General features: G+C 26.4%; 1 protein-coding gene across 8 annotated transcripts in view; it reads right to left on the reverse strand.

Annotated features, from left to right (window-relative positions):
- The window catches only part of LOC113553593 (protein vav), a 279,163-nt gene that overhangs the window by 132,707 nt on the left and 124,982 nt on the right, over positions 1-21,474 (reverse strand). For all 8 annotated transcript variants that reach the window (XM_026956989.1, XM_026956994.1, XM_026956993.1 and 5 more), the window contains exons 4-9: positions 9,714-9,822; positions 9,129-9,351; positions 8,236-8,403; positions 8,029-8,109; positions 7,709-7,906; positions 7,465-7,631 (exon numbers count right to left, since the gene is read on the reverse strand). In XM_026956989.1, coding sequence (XP_026812790.1) covers positions 7,465-7,631; positions 7,709-7,906; positions 8,029-8,109; positions 8,236-8,403; positions 9,129-9,351; positions 9,714-9,822 — 946 coding nt within the window. The remainder of the gene's footprint in view (positions 1-7,464; positions 7,632-7,708; positions 7,907-8,028; positions 8,110-8,235; positions 8,404-9,128; positions 9,352-9,713; positions 9,823-21,474) is intronic.

The raw sequence follows: 21,474 nt of genomic DNA on the forward strand, positions 1-21,474 counted from the left end.
TTTTTTTTTACTAGTATGCTTTATGAAAGTTCTTAGATTTAACATAAAAAAACATTTACTATTATTAAAAAAAGGAAAATATTTTACTTACAGAAATGATATAAAAAATAAATTATTTAGTTTGTTGAGTTTTTGACACAATTAAAAAATAAATTTGTTATATAATTCTAAAAATAATAGTTAATACAACATATTGGTTAATTTACAATTGTAAATAATATCATAAATCATTATAAAACAATAATAAAAAAAATACATTTTTTGATATTTGTTGACACTAGAGATATTAATACAATAGTCCGCTTCGGGATATTAATTATTAATAATACATTATAATTACCGCCTAATGTAATAATATTACATTATTAATCTCCGTCATAAATTTGAATATATTCCTTATATTATTACCAATAAAGGAAAATGTTACAGTTGAAATGAATTTGATTTACTGCATATCTATATTTGTGTTTTACGCGTGTATTTGTTTGACAACGGCAATTGGTCGGTTATAAATGTATTGTTTAATTTATAGGTATTATTTTACACAACGTTATCTGTTGTTGGATTAACATTACAATTGTATAAGTTTAATAATATTTATTATATTCTATAAAAATATTATTAATTATTCTAGATCTACAAGTCAAACGTGTTTTTAATCGATAAAAACCTCTTGGACAAGTTGTATAACTCCAGCCATAGAAAACTTATTTATAAGAAATAAAAAACCTTCCCTGGATAACAAATATCGTAATAAATTTCGTCAAACTACATTACAGTTTCTAACAAACTGCTGTTTATTTCGATTTTTAATCATATTTAATAGCACTTGAATATAATTGAAAATTTATTTCGAGTTTAAAGTACAGTAAAATTAGGACGAGTAATTAAATTATTTTCAATGAGAATTTATTGAATTTTTAATAGTTCGTTTTATTTATGTTTAAATATTTTGTTTTTTTTTTTTAAATAAACTAAACACATAATATTAAATAAATATAAATATTATAGGACTGTTTAAAATGTCTTTAAATTGTGTAAGTTCTACGTATTGGAAAATTCAATTAATATGTATTTAAAATTTTGTTTCAATTATCAAAAATTAAATATCAAATGTTAATAATTTTGTATGATGAAGTTTAAATTATAATATTTTTAAACTTTTATAAAATTATAAAAACATTAATGGTTAAAATAATAATGGTAGAAGTCCAGAATACAGTGAAATAAGATAGGTAGGTTATTTCTAAGATCAATTGATATCAATTATTTATATCATAGCTTACATGATATACAAGATAGTATTATTTTAATTTTAGTATGATACATATTAATCTCCAGGATGTATATAAATTTTGTTGAATACCTATTTGAAAAAAAAAAAAACAGTGATTTTGAAAATAATCAGATTTTTATCTACTATACGATGTAGAATAATGTATAATAATTACTCGACTACTTACTCAAATACATTTAACGTATTAATATGAAAATACAAGAAAAGTTATAAAAATTGTTAACCACGCTGGTTGTTAATTATATAATCATGGTTTAAATATTGAACTCTATACACTACAGTCAGAAAATCTAGTTACCTAGTTATGCCTTAACTTTAAAATACAATAATATAGTAATTTAATTTGCACGTATTCTGCTTAAAAACGTACACAACAATATAGTACATATAGTTAACAAAATGTATTAATATATACAATTACAATCATTATAGCAAAACATATATAATTGTGTTGTGATAAATTAGTAAACTCAATTTAAAGGTAATAATATAGATACCTTAGTATTGCATTTGTATATTATGTACAAATAAAATATCAGGTGTATGGTAAGATATAATACACAGAAATTAACTAAAATTTAAAGTATATTTATAATATAATGCTACTTAATCATAAGTATATAATTAAAACAGTTGTACACGTACAAACCCAAAATAAGAATGTCCAGCCTATTTGGATACCAAGACATTACAAAATAGAAGGAAACGACTTAGCCAACCAACACGCAAAAAAAAAAATAACAGTGTTCGAAGTCTCCAAATTTAAACATACTACACTTCAAGGCTTAAAAAACTGTTAAAATTATCTATACTCTATATCTGGAAAAATCATTAGTTAAACCAAAAAAAACCAATTTATGAGAAATAAAACAAAATATATTTGTATTTTGGGATTTTTAAGGCAAATAAAAACAAGAAAAATAGAAATAATAATAAAGTATCTGAGAATCGACCGTACCCATCTTACGCATGGACACATGCAAAGTCAACCACAGAATTTACCTCATGTGGAATAGCCTTGACGGTAAATACTTACTGACAGTATTCAGATTCAATAAAAAGAAAGAAAAGAATATAATATACAGGAAAATCTCTAAAAAATAATCAAACCTGACTGCCGACTAGAAAATGTTAAAAATACATTTAACGAAAAATACAATAGTTTAGTACTTATAAGTTTCCATTTAATATTTACTAATTTGTTAGTAAAGTTATGTAAAATATAATATTATGTAGAACTAATGACCGCTATATTGTCATAACTATATAATGATTATTATTAATAATAATAATGAATAACAAATTAATTTTTATTTCACACCAATCATTATCGTTTAAAGTAGCCATCGTCTACTAGCTATACAAAAACTGAAAAACATGAGCGTTCATGATAATAAATTATAACAATCAGTACAATAACAACGCCGTTTTTTCAATATCATAAACATACCATTTTGCTTTTGTAAAATACAAATTGTAACAATAATCGAACACAATACTGTTATTGTTAAAAACATAATCTTTTCAAACCAAAATAGAAGTATTATGATTCAGTATTATTAAATATAAGTAAGCGTAGTATAAATTGATTAAATAATATTTTTAGTTCATTTATGTATCAACGCAGTATTTTAACAATAAATACAACCTAATTAATAAAAAACACTGTACTATTGTATATTATACAAATATATACATTATTTTACACGTATAAAAATCATATTTGCAGTAGGTACCATATTTTAGTGAACAAGACAATATTTTTCCATACTAATGACACACTCTATTTATATGCATTTCTAATAGAATCATTTAAAAACGTTTATTTGACTAAAACACAAATTTAATCTTTTCTGTTCATTAATTTATTTTTGTAAGCACGTTAACTAACTGTTGAAACAAATCAAATACACCTAGCCGTAATCGACTTATATAATCTGTTATTTTCATTAAAAAAAAATAAACTATACGAACAAATTCAAAAATATATTTAAATCACATTTCTGTGATTTTATGTAAGTATTTCAAAGTTTAATTTTATGAAGTAGAAACATTACTGTGATTTATGGATTTCAACTTCATTCAACAGAATCGAATTTTAATTCAAAAACGGTTTAATAATATGGTAGTTTATGTAGAAATATTACTCATCATCACTTAGAAACAGTTTAAATAGGATTAGTTTAATAAAGTTATTTTGACAGATACAAATTCGTTTCAGTTATAAATAGATATTACAAAATGTCAACAAATGAAAATTATCTGTTAACTGCTACTATTTATTAAAATATATGGTACTTAGCTTTATCTATTATTTAAACGGAAATACTAAAAGCACTAACAACAATTTTATTATTTTACTAAATATAGTTTTCACCAAGTGGAATATTATTGTATTTTGCATTGAGTTCATAATACATTTTATAGACAAACATATGGTAAAATTGTAATCCAGTGACATTAATCATTCAAATACGAAAGAATTTTAATGTTAAATAATATTTTTACTGTATTTATATAAGTGAAATTATTATTATGGTATTTAATAATTATTTATTATTAGACTTAAATTTTTTGCTTTGCAATAGACTTTGCATCAACGCCCGTGTGACCAAATCAAACGGAAAAGCGACCATTTTGGTAGAAACAACAAAGCAAAACGATAAAATAAATGATTTATTGGTTTGTACGAATTCGGCTCGTTTGATTTACGGACATTTTCCTTAACTATCTATAAACCATTCTACAACTTTAATACCATTGCTTATACATCATAGCGCGTGCACTATCGTGGATCGATTAATAAACGCTGAACGGGATGACGGGATTGATTGACCGGAATAATATGATGTACCTATACCGTGATGTGTTGAACGTATTTGATTCCGATTAATAATCATCCACGAGAAATGAATAGCGTTCGATAATAAAAATTGCAAATGATTAAAATGCATAATACAAGAGGACTGAATCACTCTCGTTGTAAATATGTACATATCTTCGTCGAGAGAGAGAGACTGAGTGAGAGTAACTGAGGAAGGAACAAAATGAAAAATAGGGTTTACAGCTTTGTTCGGCGCTGCGTTGTCAAAAAAAAAAAAAAAATGTTACAAAAAGATAACGATTTTTCTATGGAATATAAATAATCACAATACTATATAATATAATATAATGACTAAATAGAAAAAAAAATTAAAATTAAATTGTAGTCGAATTTTTTTTTTTGGTAAAATAACGCGCAGAGACAATGAAGATAAATTTTTAATATTCGGGTCGGCGTTGGTTGTGAACTGGGTGTAGGAAACGATGCTTTTTCGTATCCGTTTGCTGCAGTTTCCGTACGATAAAACGCGTCCCGCGTGTGATGTAACCGGAAGATCATCGTCGTCTGATAATATTGATAATATGTCGTTTCTCACCGCATAATTTGACGTCAACCAAAGGCGAACTAATAACGATAATAATAATAATAATAATAATTACAATAGTATTATATTTTGATAAAATTACGGTCCGGTTTTCGACAATAATATTAATATAATATATACAACAATAAAATAATAATAATAACAAACTATATGGGGCACAAAACTATATTATCAGCAACAAAATCGTGACAACAATTTTCAAGGAAATATTTTAAGTAAATTTCGTTCGATATTAAAGCGACATCAAGACATTTCTAATTGTTTTTTTTTCGGAGTGGTTATAATTATATGTCCGAATTTTAACAAACATTTACACCGTTACGCAATCTATAAAATGCCGTAGGTGGATTAATAATAACTTTAAAATGTTTATGTCAATAATATGCCAGTGGATAGAATTTTTATTCAATTATATCGCCGGATAAATAAATTATATTAAGATTTAAGTGCTTAATGTTATTTCTGTTCAATTTGATGACAACTAACACCTGTGTTGAAAAAAAAACTTGATAATTACGAAACTAAAGAAGATTTTGTAATTAGGTATGTGAATTATCTATTTATGTCATTATGATTATAAAATATTAAAACTGTCACTTACAAACTTCAAAATCGTATATATATATCATATAATACATTATACATAGATAATATATGCTTTCCCATGCTTTAAAGTATAGTAAATAGCTATAATAGTGAACATCATTGTGATCACAATTAACAAATTTTTATTTTGTATGTTTATGTTAAATTTACGCTTATTAACATGCACTTGTTAGTTGTTTATTTTGATATAATATGGTGTCTTAATTAAATATTATACAATTGAATGTGAAACACTTTTTGTATTATTTTAGATTCTGGTCAATAGCCTCGTATACGTATCTTACAAGTAATAATATATAGGCAGTTTTAAAATCGATCATCTCAAAACAAAGTTTATATTACCTATTTCACAATTTTGATGGTGTAAATTATCATAATCTATCATTGTCTATAATAGAAATTTAGAACCTATGCACCTATACGTATAACGCACTACATGGTTGTGGTATAGTATATACAAGAACAGAGCAGATTTAAAAATCATTACAGATTATTCTACTTCACGAAATATAAAGAAATTATCAAACGCGAAACGTTATAACCAAAGTTATAAAAAATAAATAAATCACAATTTCATATCTGGAGTTGTAACTATTATACATAATAATATATATTATAAATTAGAGTTATTGATATTTGTATATGTTTGAATAGGCGCTTTACACTTTATTTTGGTTTCAATTTAGTTTAAAATATCAGTTCAAGTGAATTCTATTCAAAACCTCATAGTTTAAACTCTAACATAAATTAAATTAGTAGGTATATAGAAATAGACCTTATAAAATGTATATGATTTAAAGAGTCCCTGCCAAAGATTAGGAGATTGCATGGAATATACATTTTAACATTACTGTTTGTATGTACCTCCTATGTCATATATTATTTAAACTTTAAACTTTAATTGTTTTTAAAAATAAGAAACATAGGGCAAAATTTAAATGACTGAAACCCTTTTAAATTGTATAAGTGTGATGAATTTTTAATTAAATATTTAAAAATTAAGTTTGAAAAAAAATTGTTTGATTTAAAAATACTATCTAGTTAACAGTCGTATTTTCTCAATAATTACCATCGTCGTATGGTTCGTATGCTAAATATATTTTATAAATGTGAATAATTAGATAAAAACATTTTAACCTAGACACAGGTGAACAATTTATTGTTATAAGTATAATAATATATCTATTCTAAAAATGAAACATTTGAAATTTTAATACAGTTTAATAAGAAATTATTGAGTTCAGTTTTCTTTTACATAAGTTGGCACATATTGCACCTTTAATACGACAGATATAAATGTTTTTAATTTTTACCTATTTGACAGTTCAGTGGATAAAAAATAAAAATTGAAACTAAAAATGGTCAAATGGTTTTATGATTATAATAGCTGTGTTTAATTAATATAAAATTTTAAAATTGATTGTATAAAGATTTATATTGTAGATATATATTATTAAAGTTTATTTATATTATTAACTTTTATAAAATCAGATACAGGAAGTCATACAATTATAACTGGATTAAAAACAGCCCGTTCATAAAATAATATCAATTTAATATGTCTAACGTGAAACGTTTTGCTTTATATATTATACTTAATATTATCCAAAAGACTCGATAAGTATACCAATTACATAAGAATTCTAGTTTTAACTTTTAAAATCAATAGCATACCAGTTAAGATGAGTTTGGTTTAAGTTGGGGATGGCACAAACAACATTTTAGACATACACGTCTAAAACACCGATGACAACATTTTCTCTGCCGACGTATTTGTTACGTGACATTTGGAGTTTCGTATTGCATAACTTTATTTAGTGAGTTAAAATAATATTATGTCACTTCAAATTCTGCCTATTAAAGTTACGTAAGATTTAAAAAACTGTTTTGTTTTTATATAATTTCGTAAATACATTTATGAGTTTGAATGGGTCGAGTACTTATATGAATTGATATTATAAAATACATGTACAGATAAATATGATATGATTGAACACATTCATGCACGAATCCAATGTATTTAAAATTAAGATGTGTTTTCACTTAGTAGTTTATGAATGTTAATCAATTCACTAGTTCTTAATTTTGTATACAATTAGTATATATAATATATGTCTATGTCACTAAATAAACCTTTGTTGTAAGCGCTTAAACGTTTCCACTGAATCTTGTATCTGTTTCATCTGAGACTCAAGGTCCATCAATTCCGCTCTTATAGTATCATATCCAGCTCTCACATCCAGGCTGGCCAGTCTGTCGACAATCAATTCGTTTTTTAATGCCAGTTGTGCTATAGCTTCCTAAGAAAAAAAAAACGTAAGAGTAAAACTTAAACACGTTATCGACGTGATATTAATATTGTCTATGGTTGACTTACCGTTACGCCAGGTTCCAAAATCAATCCCTCAGTGTCCGTCGGAGCTTGTGGCGGACAATAGTTTCGAGTCCGCTGCAACAAGTGTGGCGTAGTGGGTAATGGTGTTAGAGACCGGGCGAACGCGGTTAAATCCGAACCAGGTGTCAGCTGTCGGCATTGGGATCCCAGAGCGTTGTATCTCTTCGATTGATCACTGGACTGTGCATAATATATTTATATAGATTAATAAATCTCCGCTGAACCACCAAGTTGGTTTAGGGGATGTTTGATTATTATTAAAAAAAAAAAAGTATACATCTATTTATTTTATTATTCAGTACCTTATTGTATATGACATCGGATCCTTGGAGAACCGCGTCCGACAGGGACATACATAAGTCCGAGTAAACATCTTCTAATTCCTATACATGGGTAAAAACGGAATAATAAATCATGAGGTAATATTAAAATATTATAGTTCGATACGCAGCCATGATATACAACAATAAAATATACATGTATGTAGCGTGGACCAAACGAACCATTACCTGTAAAAGTTGTGGTAGTACATATTGGTTGTACTGGTCGAACATACCATTGGTGGCATGTAGCTGTGTGACGTAGGCGTTGTGGGCATCGAGGTACAAAGATAAGGACGCTGAGCTATTTGGAGAAGACAGCTGGGCAAGGAAAGAACGTTTGTAATCTTCTCTACACTACAAGTCAACAATCATAATACGATATAGTGTTATAACTGTCATAATAATAATATTATTGTACCCTCCCCTAGTTTTTAATTAAACTAGTATCACATTTTATCATAATATGGTTATCCTAGACTATATTCGACTTTGATCGGTTGTACAGCGAATCCTAATTTTTATTGTTTTTTATTAAGGTGGAGGAGTGACTGTAATAATTTCACCTACAATTTTAGAATTTTTAGAATCAAACTTTATAAATAAAACAAAAGCATAACTCGTTTTAGTTATGGCATTTTTACTTTACGTGAGTTTTGTTTGTAATCTGTTATAAAGATTTTCAATTTTCTATTTATAACCTTTAGAACCCACTTGCATATTTAATATAATATACTAATGTAAATAATTGCGATACTTTACAAGTTAATATAATATATTCTATGATTGATATATTTTACGTAATTTATTAGAATATTTATTTAAGTTTGTAAAAAACTATATCAAAGTCAACATTATTTATAAGTATTTTACAACTTGAAATAAACCAATAGTTGCAAATTTGTATAATAATATTTAAATAAAATACAAAAATAACAAGAAAGTAACGAAGCGAAGAAGAACTTTGAGGTGCTTTAAATGAAGTAAATTTAAATTTAGTTTAATATTTCCTACGAAACATAATTATAATATTATTCATTTCAAATAAATATTTTTTATTTTATTATAGTTTAAATATTTACTTTTGATAGTTTATCCTCTGACTTTTGCAGGATCAATTCCAATGAGTCCCTTTGACTGAATACCTTACGTGACTGTACTTTTCGATGGAATGACCTATCTAAAAGTGGTCTAGAAATTTGTCGACCAAGTACATTAGCTACATCACTGATTGACTTTGAGTCCGTCTCTACTTCTTGTAGGAACGTCTCCCATGTGTAAAATAATTGGCTAGGGAATGAGGGCCTGAAAAAAAAACAATGGTATTAAAATTAATACTAATTTTCTTTAAATTATTAGAGCTCGTTCTTCTTTTTTTCCAACTGTAAAATAAAAATAGGGCGTTTCGTATTTCTCTGGAGACCTGCATTTATTTTTTGGGTGTGTAAAAATATTAAATTACGCATTTTTCAAGAGTGAAACAAGAAACCATAAACGCGTTTTCTACGTTTTAACTATTGGTTTTTTCCGACGGTAACCCGACTATTACACCTCTACCTCTTGGCAAAAAACGCCTTCTCCCGTCCCATTCTCTTTCAAAGTCTATATGCTTTACGTTTCACGATCTTTATAATTGGTGTATGTATATATATATATATAAGATATACCTGTCCTTCCTGAGATCGGTGTTTTTTTTTCTGAAATTCGTGACTAGCAGTTGCAGCTCGGCTGCGTGTTGTTCGTACATTTGGGACAACTCTTGCGTGAAATCAGATACTGTAACAAAAAAAAATATATACATATACTTAAGAATAATAATTATTAAATAATATGCGTGTAATATTAAACTCAAATTGTATCATTATTATTATTATTAAGACGATAAAGATTTTATATATCGTCCCAACAGCTGCGGGCAAACAATTGTTTTCTATTGTCACGACGAAAAACTATAACAATTAAATAATACCATGCCAATAAGCTTAGAAAATACTGTAACTATTTGTGCTATAAATGCTTGATATTAAGGGTTAGTAACGATAATTTATATATCCACGTGCATATTTATATTATTATTATCATGTCGTGGCGCAATACATATTTCTTGCCGGAAGAAGTATCAAGTCACAACACTCGTAGTGACTGTTGGATGACAATATACGGAGTGGTAAAAAACGTCTCCGAACTGATCGAGGAGTTCAGACATGACGTAGATCTCGTTAACCCGATACTTCGAGAAGGCGGGAAAGACGTATCCTACTGGTTCGAAATAGATGAACTCGGTGCAATTATCGTGAGTACAGTAACATTCTGACATTTATATGTATTGTCGATAACATTTTATAACAAATTATCTTCAAAATTAATAGATTTTTATAAGTACTGCCGCTCAGACTCAAACTCCTGTTTTAATATTTATTATTAATTCGATCTATATAAGAAAAATTTGGTCTCTAATAATTCCTTTAATAATACTCGTTTTTCATCATAATCATTTCATTGTTTAAATTTATTTTATGTGATAGGTACGGTCGAATTGCACTTATATTTTAGGTGAACTACACTCAGGTAAAAATCATTTAATAGTCGACTGCACAATAGCAAAAGTCATATAATAGTAAAACTGCACTTGGACTCAAATAAAAGGTATTTTGACAAAAATATCATGCATTTGAAGTGGTTAAACGTTTAGAAAACAATTTTTTCCCTTTCCACTTACAGGTTTAGGACTGACAATAGTTGTAATCATTGGTGGGGTTGAAATTATTTTATTGTATAAACAATTACGTTAATATATTAAATACGAATAAATAATTTATATAAATGTGAAATATTTTTTTTTAAGCGTTTTTTAAACTTGTCAATTATTTTTTGTAATTACTATAACAAACTGAATTTAAAAACTGTAACCTAGTAATTAATTTTTGAGCTTAAAAGTTTATGTATTTTACAATTTTGTTTATTTTTAACTGGCACCATGTAGTTGAAGGTCTTGTATGCTGCGTTAAAAAAAATGTATTTATGTTTAATTGTGTTAAAACGTTAATAAATATTAAATACAAATATATTTAGATAATAGTGTCGTGTGTTATATTATAAGATTTTTTTAAAATGGAATAGTTTTTTCAATGTTCATGAAATTTATATTTGCTTATTCAATGTATATCATTATTGTTTTACACATATTGGAAAATCACCCGCGTTATCTAGATGACATCGACAAATCAATACGATGCTATTAAATACACTGTAATATTCGTAAAAAATGATTTCTAATATTTTTAACGTTTATAAGTTTATATTTAAAATAATTTTGTTAAAAGCCTTTTTTTTTGTACGATCACAATTTCATAATTTATTTTAGTTAAATAGCGCAATTTGACGATTCCGATTTTGATTATTACTCAATGATAAAGCATATTTATAGCTTTTAATTAAATTTAAAATAAAAATCAGTAACACAAGAGATATTAATTGTATTACTTTACACAAAACGTATTTATAGGCAATATAAGTTTATTAATAATATTCACCCATCTACAAATATTATGTTTTTAAATGATAATTATTAGAGATTAAGCACATTTATACACTTAAAGTTAATTTCCTTTTAATGAAATTAATATTAAATGAATTATTTTTTAATTTAATTAATTTTATAATATTATCAGTATATTTATTTTAATTAATTAATATTTATATACATTATACATTGATATGTAACTGTTCGTTTTTTACTTTATTTTACGAATGGTAATTTATTTTAGTGTGACAAAACAAACGATATAATACAATAACGATAGTTCTAAAACCACGCAGTCGCTTATAAAAGTATACTAATGACTTAATGCTCATCTTCTGTGTTTATTTATACTGCAGCTGAAAACGCATCTTCACCCCGAAACTGGCGCCCGCGTATCTTTACTACCGTTTAGGATACCCCACGAGCCGAAATTCGAACCGGACGTGAACTGGGAATCTGATATATGCACGACGCCGTGGTGGACGGACGACAAATATAATGTTGGTATGGAGACGGTCAGACCTATCAACGTTCAAGTTATTAATCCGCTCATAAAACGAAGTGTGACGATAAAGGTACGATTTCCGTAAACGATTCGATGCATATATTAATACGATCCAAACATCCACTAATTCATCGATTAATATAAATAAATTTTTAAAGTTTGCTCATATCAATTAAAGTACAGCAGTCGTGTATTTTTTTCATATCAGTATATCACATTATTACATATAGATTTATTATTCGCATTTATAAAATTTGATTACAAATCAGCATTGTGTGGATTGTAATATCTAAATAATATATATATCTATATAAGATAAAAATATAGCGTATGGACTATATATAATATCTGTAGCACAACTATATTTTAGATATGTTTGGAGGATACCGTTCAGCGGATAATGGAACGTTATTCAGTGTACAATCCAAAAATATGTACCTATATAGTGAAGTATTTAGGCAATCCATTAAATACAAATTTGAACTTAACACAAAATGGCGTCACTCTGAAATACGAAGACTCCGTCGAAGATTATGTGCCAACGTTGATATTATACTATCAAGAGAGATTAGCTCCGTGGCGTGATGTATAGGAAAACAATAGTGGTGTAACTGGCATATAATAACAATCAGGAGCGTACTAAATTAAATTCTGCAGTTAATCTAGGTACTGTAATAATATCACCGCAATATATAAACTTAGTATTTATTATTATTTATTGAATATTTTTTTTAGCCAAATTTTAAGTGTTATAATAACATTGTAATATTTATATACATATAAAAATTAAATACAAATTTTAAATAAATATTTTGACGTAAAAGGCGATTAATATAATATTATATTATAATAAATGGTTACTGTTCATAGGCATAGTATTTTAATGAGACAACAGATTAGTGACAATAAAAAGTAACTCCAATTGCTTTACTTACAATTTTCATGGGATGGTAAATTATATTACCTAATACCATAGTTAAGGACAATATTTATCCTCTTATCTTTGTTTCTGAGTGTATATTAGGTATATAATATATAAACTTATTGATTTGTTGTGTAAACCGAAGTGGAGCAATAAAGTTGAATGAGTTTCAGAAGTATATTAAATATTTTTTCGTGAAAATTTTACGTTTTTGTCTTATTTAAAAAAATTCCTGGTAAAATCCATCACACACATTGTCGCAAGTACTTCAGTCATAAGTGGCTCAGATCATACTGCAATTATCAGCAGCAACTATTGTGCACGAGCTGGTTATTAAATCGCAAAATTTAAATTTAACATGCGCGTGACGGAGACACACAAGTAACAAGTACATAAATACGTATGCGTATACGAGAAGCTTGCTTGGCTAAGCATAATAATAATAATAATAGTATAACGTGCTTGTGGATCCTAAATCTTGTTCAAATAATACTGATGTTGCTAAAAACGTTAAGCGATATATAGTAAGTTTAAAAAAAAACATCCTACAAACAACAACAATACGTTTTCAACAAGAATGGCTGGAAAAGCTTTTAAATTTCAAAATTATTCAAAAAAAATTGTTTTTTGTCACGTATTTGAAAACTGCCCGAAAAGCATATTTAATAAAGTGGAGATTGTTTATAAATAATATTAGTAAGAACTTAAACAAAAACGACATAATATATTAATTAAATCACATAATAAAAAGTAATGGCATACATAATTTGTAATAACTAACTGATGACATAACAAAGCTGTAGTTTACAATACCGTTTTATCTAATATTGAATAGTGGAATCGGTAATATATTGTATACCTAAGTTTATTCTCTAAAATAATATATTTATACATGGTTATATCAACGTAAATATTATTAATTAATGATAATACTCGTATATAAGTAGTTATACAGTAGTACGTCAGTAAATTTAACCTATATTTTCCTTCTTACTGACAAAAGAAAAATAATCTTTCTTTAACGCTATGTCGTTAATTAGACGTTAGTGTTGAAGAGAGCCAATGCTTTTTATTTACTTTACATTCGGATTTTTTGCTGGCCTTATAGAGATCAGTATACACTTTGTCTCTAAAGAACTGACAATATTTCTGCGGCGATTGACAAATGATAAATTGGAAAGTAAAGAGTATCATATAAGACGAACGAGGGTGAAGATGATCGAGAACAGATGAGATTGTAGCAAAGTATAATAATTCATCTCGTTAAATATTTTAAAGTGTACACAAATATTATAGTACTCGTGATCTGCAGAAATATTGAACTGAAGGAAATTCGTGCTTGGACTACTTAAATATACTGCTCGTATGCATTTCAGCTTGCTCTAAGAGATCGGCTAGCTCGCATCTAGACATTATGATATGATAGCAGGAGGTCGGTAGTTATTTGATCATGGTAAAAGAGACGGAGGCAATACAGTAAAAATGGATCAAGAGGAAATCGAGAATTTATTAAATCAATTCATGACCGTAAAAAATCACCTAAATGAATATTTGGAAAAAAACTTCATTCATGCACTGATACTCTGCCAAAACTATGATTGGAAAAACTAGATGCTATATTTTTCGGTGATCTACTCTCAGATATTTTCGTTTTTACTACCAAATTTTAAAAACGTTGAACAACTCAAACCTGGAAAACAAAGATGATCAATATGATCTTATAGTTGTATCTTAATAACAATCATCATTTAAATTGTCCAAACGCGAGTAATGGAGGCATATTATTTACGTAGGAGAAAAGTATATTATTCGCAATCGGTGAAATTATTATCACCAAACAACGACGGTGCATGGTATATTTTATTTTAAATCACAAATTATTCCTCTTTGTTTTAAACGAAAATACTCTAAAAACACATAATATTTACAAAACGAATAATGTGTCATCGCTTTTATAAACAAATAATATTATATTTTATTATTATTTACGGCAATACTATTATAATTATTATTATACTAAAATCACATAGACAGTTCTATCAGATATAAACATAGCCATTGCATTTTACGACCCATACTTTATAATAAAATGGACGTTCTAATTGTTTTCTAATTACCTTTAATGATATGTGTTATTAAAAAAACTTTTTTATTTGCCAAATTTCAGTTACACTTTTAAATAATCACAATTAATTGTCTCACAAATATTACAACTTTCTAGTATGAGTATGGTATTATGATTTGATAAACAAGTAATATTACACATATCATTCTCGCTCCCGGGTTAGATAATTTAATTAAGTCACCATAATTGAATGAGTAATAGTCAATATTTATAGAAGAGGCTTTTATAATTTAAATAAATATTATATTATGATAGACAAACAAATTTAAATAACCTCGATCACCTTTTTGAGTCTGTACTAAGGTTGTTGAAAATGTCTTTTTAAAAACCGTGTCAATATCGGTAATATTATTGTCACCTACGTAATATTATATAAAAACAGTATAATAGTCTTATAGGTGTTATATTTTTTTAACCTTTTGTATGTGGACTTTTATTACACGTGTATATATATATATATATATATATTTATACGTTGAAACTGTATATAGATACATAAATATATACACATATTGTATATGAGCAACGAAACATCTCTAAATTGTTGTACGAGCTGCGCGTTGCAGTTATATCATCATATACTGCGACGTTGTCAATTTTTCCACCCGAAACAACGCGATTAAGGGTCGGGAGATGATAATAAAAATAAACCGAGCGATACCATCCAAAGATTCGGTCGATTTGCCCGGTCACACATGTGTAAAAACACTTTTACTATATACAGACAATAATGTATTACGCGACTGGCATTCTGAGGAAAATTATGTACGCGAATAAACCGCCACCCAACCGACGACCAAAAATGTTCAACTGTTCGATCAACTATTTTGAAACGCGAGTGAACACGTGAAATCGACCCCAATTTCTTCATAAATAGGTCCGATTTATATAACTGAATGTTTTACAACGACTGTATTATTATTTAGACGTTATTATAATAATTATTCTAATCAATGAATCAAATGATGAATATATTGATTTTACAGTGATGTTTTTTTGTCTATAATCACCTTTAGGAGTGATGAACATTTTTCAATTTTAACTTTTAAAGTGATTTCTGGTAACAAATTGTATTCAATTGGTACTTTGGATAGTTCAAAGTAAAAATTGTCCAGGACTTTTAATAATAATCAAGTAAAAGAACAACATAAAAGGTGGGCAAGTAGCTGCTGCTTTGTTATATATTAGATGTCATTAAAGTCACACTAATAGATGTGCAATACAATTTTCCTTATAAGCAGTAAGCTTATACTGGAACTTAAAAATTAGAAAAAATATACAGTTGCCATATTATTATTGTTTATGAATATTTAATGTTCAAATTTGGACGGAAATACATATTTTAACGATGAATAATGATTCTATTTTTTATTTTTTTTATAATAATTTAAAAGTATTCTTTGCGGGGACAAAAATAAAGTAACTTTTACTTATATTATAAATTTTACTACACGCAAACAAATTTTTAAAATGTGTAGACTAATTTTAAGATATTATCTTTTTATATTATGAATTATTCACACTCTTTTATGGTAAAGTAGTAATTACCCTTAGCTAATAACAATAATATAATATGGTTTAAATTATATTTATTAATTTAATATATTTTTAATATAATAATTATATTAAATACGATGTTTTTGACAAAAATTAAATCACAATACTAATAGTAAAATAAATTTCTTTAATAGCTATATCAAAAAACATATCATGAACTATATTTAGTGATATATAGGCTGACAGACACGTCTTCGCTCAGAATTGTTTTCCGTATACAATGATATATCATTGAATTCAAATTTAACACATCCATCATAGTGGTCCACTAGACACCTAATGTATAGCAAAACGGTACTTGCCCACCTTTTTTAATTTAAAAACCTTTTAAAAAACTTTTCGTAAACATTATGCGAGTGCGGAATATTCTGACAAGTGAATTGTTCTAACCATACAAATATCATTGCCAAGAAACATTGAAATATAGGCCAAGTCTAAAAACTCTAAAAACACAAAGACGAATAGTTCCTTAGATTTTCAATCAGAAGATAGTAAGTATACTTTTTAAACACAATATATCTCTTACATGGCTACATATAACTATTTACATTCAGCAAAACTATCTGTCCAAAGAATACATAGTAATATTATACATACGCGTATTTTCAAAGTCGAAAAATATATATACACAAAATCTGGATGGTTTCGTTGTTTGTTTAAAACTGTGGAGAACGAAAACGAAATAAAATATCATAAACTTAAGCCTCGCGTGTTTACACGGTATCGTCGTAAATTATAATATTAAACTAAATCTGAATATGATAATTTAAGCGCGATAAATAGCCCCACGCATACAAAAAAAGATTTAACGTTTTTTTTATTTTACTGCGGATATCAAACATACTATTATTACATTCAAGTGTTTAAAATAATATGCATTATTTCACATTTGTTGTTATGCGAATTGAGTTGAAATAATTCCGCTTGACATCGTATTTCACTGTACTAACAGTATTTTATGTGTGATCATATTGCACAGTGACGTGCGTCATTGGTGATTTCATTACCTGATGAATTATTCATATACATAATAGTAATCCTAATAATAATAATGTCGTTTCACGATTTTTGGATGGTAATATGAAATGGTGTCTGCAGGCATTGAACATTTAACTTCAGAAGATTTGATACGGTAGACTTGTAATTTAAAATAATAAATATTAATTAATTATGTAAGATATAACAATCGATTCTAAGTCCTACAATCAAAAACTATAGATGCTTATAAAAACACAGAATTGTATATCGTCAACGGTTGTAATATTATTAATATATTATGTTGTGTGGCAGTGTTTTGGATAGGTCCAATTTTGTTTTAGGGTGTGATGAGTTTATGTTTGCAGAGAACTTATACTATACGCACGTGTAACCAGATACCAAGTATTTTACGATTAGATATTAGCATTGTATATTATAATTAGTTTAAGTTTTCTTTTCTTTCCGAAATACGCAGAATGAATGAAATTTGTAAAATTAGGCCAAATATGAATATAACTAAGTGCAACGAGTTATATTGTATAATAGTATAACGTCAGTGTCAAAATAATTTATGGACTAGAGTTGAATCGAAAGATAGGTCTATTATTTAAATCTTTAATGGCTTTTATACTTGAATGAATTATAAGATTACATGAAATCTAGGTTGTTAGTACGAGTACATGTATAAATTATATAGTATAATGGGATTTAGAACTTTTTTTTCACAATTTTTAACTAAACAACATATTTATATCGTTTTATCTCTATTAATAATACTATGTATAGACTATAGTGACATCGATTTGTATTATAAACTGTCTATGACTAACTGCAAAAAAAAATCACTTATAATATAATATAACTTTAATTTTATGTTGATTAAATTAATTATTAGTCTAACAAATATTTTTGTGTTTGTTTTGTTATTAATTGATTTTTTAACAAAATATTATTTTAAGTTATAATTAATGAAATAAAACTAATAGTATTACACGTGTTATTATAAAAGTATTTATAATAATCATATAACAGTTTATATTTTACCATTAAGTTATTTTTCAATTATAGTAATGTTCATTGTGTGAACAATGTTTTTAAAATATAAAATTAAACAATTCTGGAGACACTACTAACACCTTAGTATGAAGCGAGAATAGCTATAATTAATTAAATACACGTTTCAAATCAAGTAAAGTTCTTGATTGATAATTAATTTAAAACAACCCTATATATACAATATGCGTATAGGTATACAGTGTATATTAAAATGTTCTTCTTATAACAGAATTTGATCCATATAATTTAAACAGTTACTTTGATATTTACGAATATATTATTTAAATTTACAATAATGGTAAGTATTTTAATTTATGTTAGCTTCCAGCTAAATCGTTTCAGAATATTTAAAAAAAATCAATCGTAAATATCGTGTAAATGTATAATAAACTTATATTTAAATCTTAAATTATTATAATAAATTGATATATTATATATTATATTCACATTAAAACTTCATGAATGAACATTTCAATAATAATAAACCGTTAAAAATATATTTTTGAATAGATTAAAAATAATTTAATATTTTTTTTTCATAAATGTTTTATTCATATGAATGTTTATTCAATGTGTGTAATTTTTGTTTTATTATATTATAACAATATAAAAAGACAAAATTTAGGTATAAACTGAAAAGGGACCTTTTTCCCTTTTAAAATTCACTAAAAAGTTCTGGCCTTTTCCAAATGAGTCTATATATACCAATTTAAAATGTATGAAGTTGTTCCGGTCTTTTTTAAAAAGGTTTTATAATAGATAAAATTAAAGAAAAAACATTTTGAATAGTTTTATATATATATATATATTTAACTGTTGATAACTATTTAAGTTATATTTATGCATTATATTTTAGTTATTTATTCAATCATATAATTTTTATTTATATTCAAATCGTTTCAACATGTTGTAATATCTATTCTATATCAGTGGTCGGCAACCGGCGGCCCGTGCCGCTTTATCTGACCCGCAAACCTATTTTTAATTCGTGAATGTGGCCTGAGAGTCCAAAAAGATTGCCGACCACTGATTTATATTGTACGTTATAATTGAGAAATATATTTTCAATGGAATTTTCAATCAAATATAATATGTATTTAATTTATTTCAAATAATATAAATGCACTAGAATTTCGCTGGTTTTTTATACATCATACGTAATTTTATAATAATACGAAATTTACACGTTAAACTTTCGTGAATCACGAACATCATATATATTATGTTAAGAATTTATACTTAAATTGAATACATATGATAAATGTACACCTATAAACATGACACTTGTAATGTGCGTAGTGTAATTGAGTTTTCGTGATTTTCAATATTTTTCAGTACCTTATAGGTACTAAAACATGTGGTCATTATCAAACTGTTCTATACATTTCAGTTATATGCTTTATGCATTTTTAGTTCATAAAATAAAGCCGAAACACCCATTTTTTTTTTTTTTTTTTTTTTTTTTTTTTTTTTTTTTTTTTTTAATCTGAGCTAAACAATAAAATATGTAGACGAGCTCTAAAAAGTTAGATCAGATTAGAAAAGTTACGATCTCCCTGAAAAATATGAAATATGCAAGGGAAATACCCCAAAAACTACCGCGAATCTATAACAACTTCAAAAACAACAATCATCTATAAAAAAAATATAACAAATAAAAACGAAATTCAAATAATTCAAATTATAATACCATTAATTAACATAATGTCAAACCCACCATACAACCATATGCTTCAAACTTAAATTACAACCAAACTTATTTACGAACTACAAAATTAACACAAACTAGATTCAAAAAAATCATAGTGGCTTGCTTTTTAAATAAATAAAATGACAATATTGCACCTCAATAAATTACCTCTTTCCTAAACAAATTGAAAACTCTAATAGACCCATTCATCTCACTTTTAACCACAATCATTGAGAAAATGTTATTAAAAAATATCAACTATTGAACCAGACTGTCCCCTATTAAAATTGATCAGCCAAAGAATTTTATTTTCATTAAAAAAAAAACTAAAAATCAACAACATAACATATATCTAAAATAGAAGGTGTTATCAATTAATGGTTTCCTCACTCACGCTCATCAAGCCATCTATATCATTAATCATTATATTGTACCATATTTAAATATTATGGTATTATTTATATACACAGTGAACAAAGTTTTATCAAATAAAATAAAAAGTTCGCCTTAATGGTTGTAACTGTAATGTTTATTTTTTGAACGACACTTTTATAATTCCAACTGTACATCGTTGAACGACAACTTTAGTTAATATATTTTAACATGTACACGTATATAATATTTGCTTTAGTGTCCATGCCCAAACTTCCTGTTAGTGGATGAGGGTTACGAAATTCGAGTTGGTTATTCGTTTACCTTCGTTTGCCCCTTTAGGTGAACTTTTTAGTTAGAAACTATTTAGAAAAAAACAAGTATACGTTTCGCAATGAGAGCTTTATGTGTCAGTTTATTTTTTTGTGACACATACAATGATTATATCTATGTCTAGCTCACTATTCTAAAAATAAATGGACAAATAAAAAGTAAATATATATATATTGTGTATACAGTAGTTGACGTAAAAGTTTATTTTATTTTACAGAAGCTTATTTTTCTAAAAAAGTTGATTTTTTAAAATTAATATTAATATAATCTAGCTAATCATACATATTATGACAAGCTGTACGGATTATTTATTAAAATTAAAACCATTGATAATGATTACATGAAACATACAAACAACTTAATACGA

This window comes from Rhopalosiphum maidis, chromosome 2 (assembly GCF_003676215.2).
Source record: "Rhopalosiphum maidis isolate BTI-1 chromosome 2, ASM367621v3, whole genome shotgun sequence".
NCBI classification, from domain to species: Eukaryota; Metazoa; Arthropoda; class Insecta; order Hemiptera; family Aphididae; genus Rhopalosiphum; species Rhopalosiphum maidis.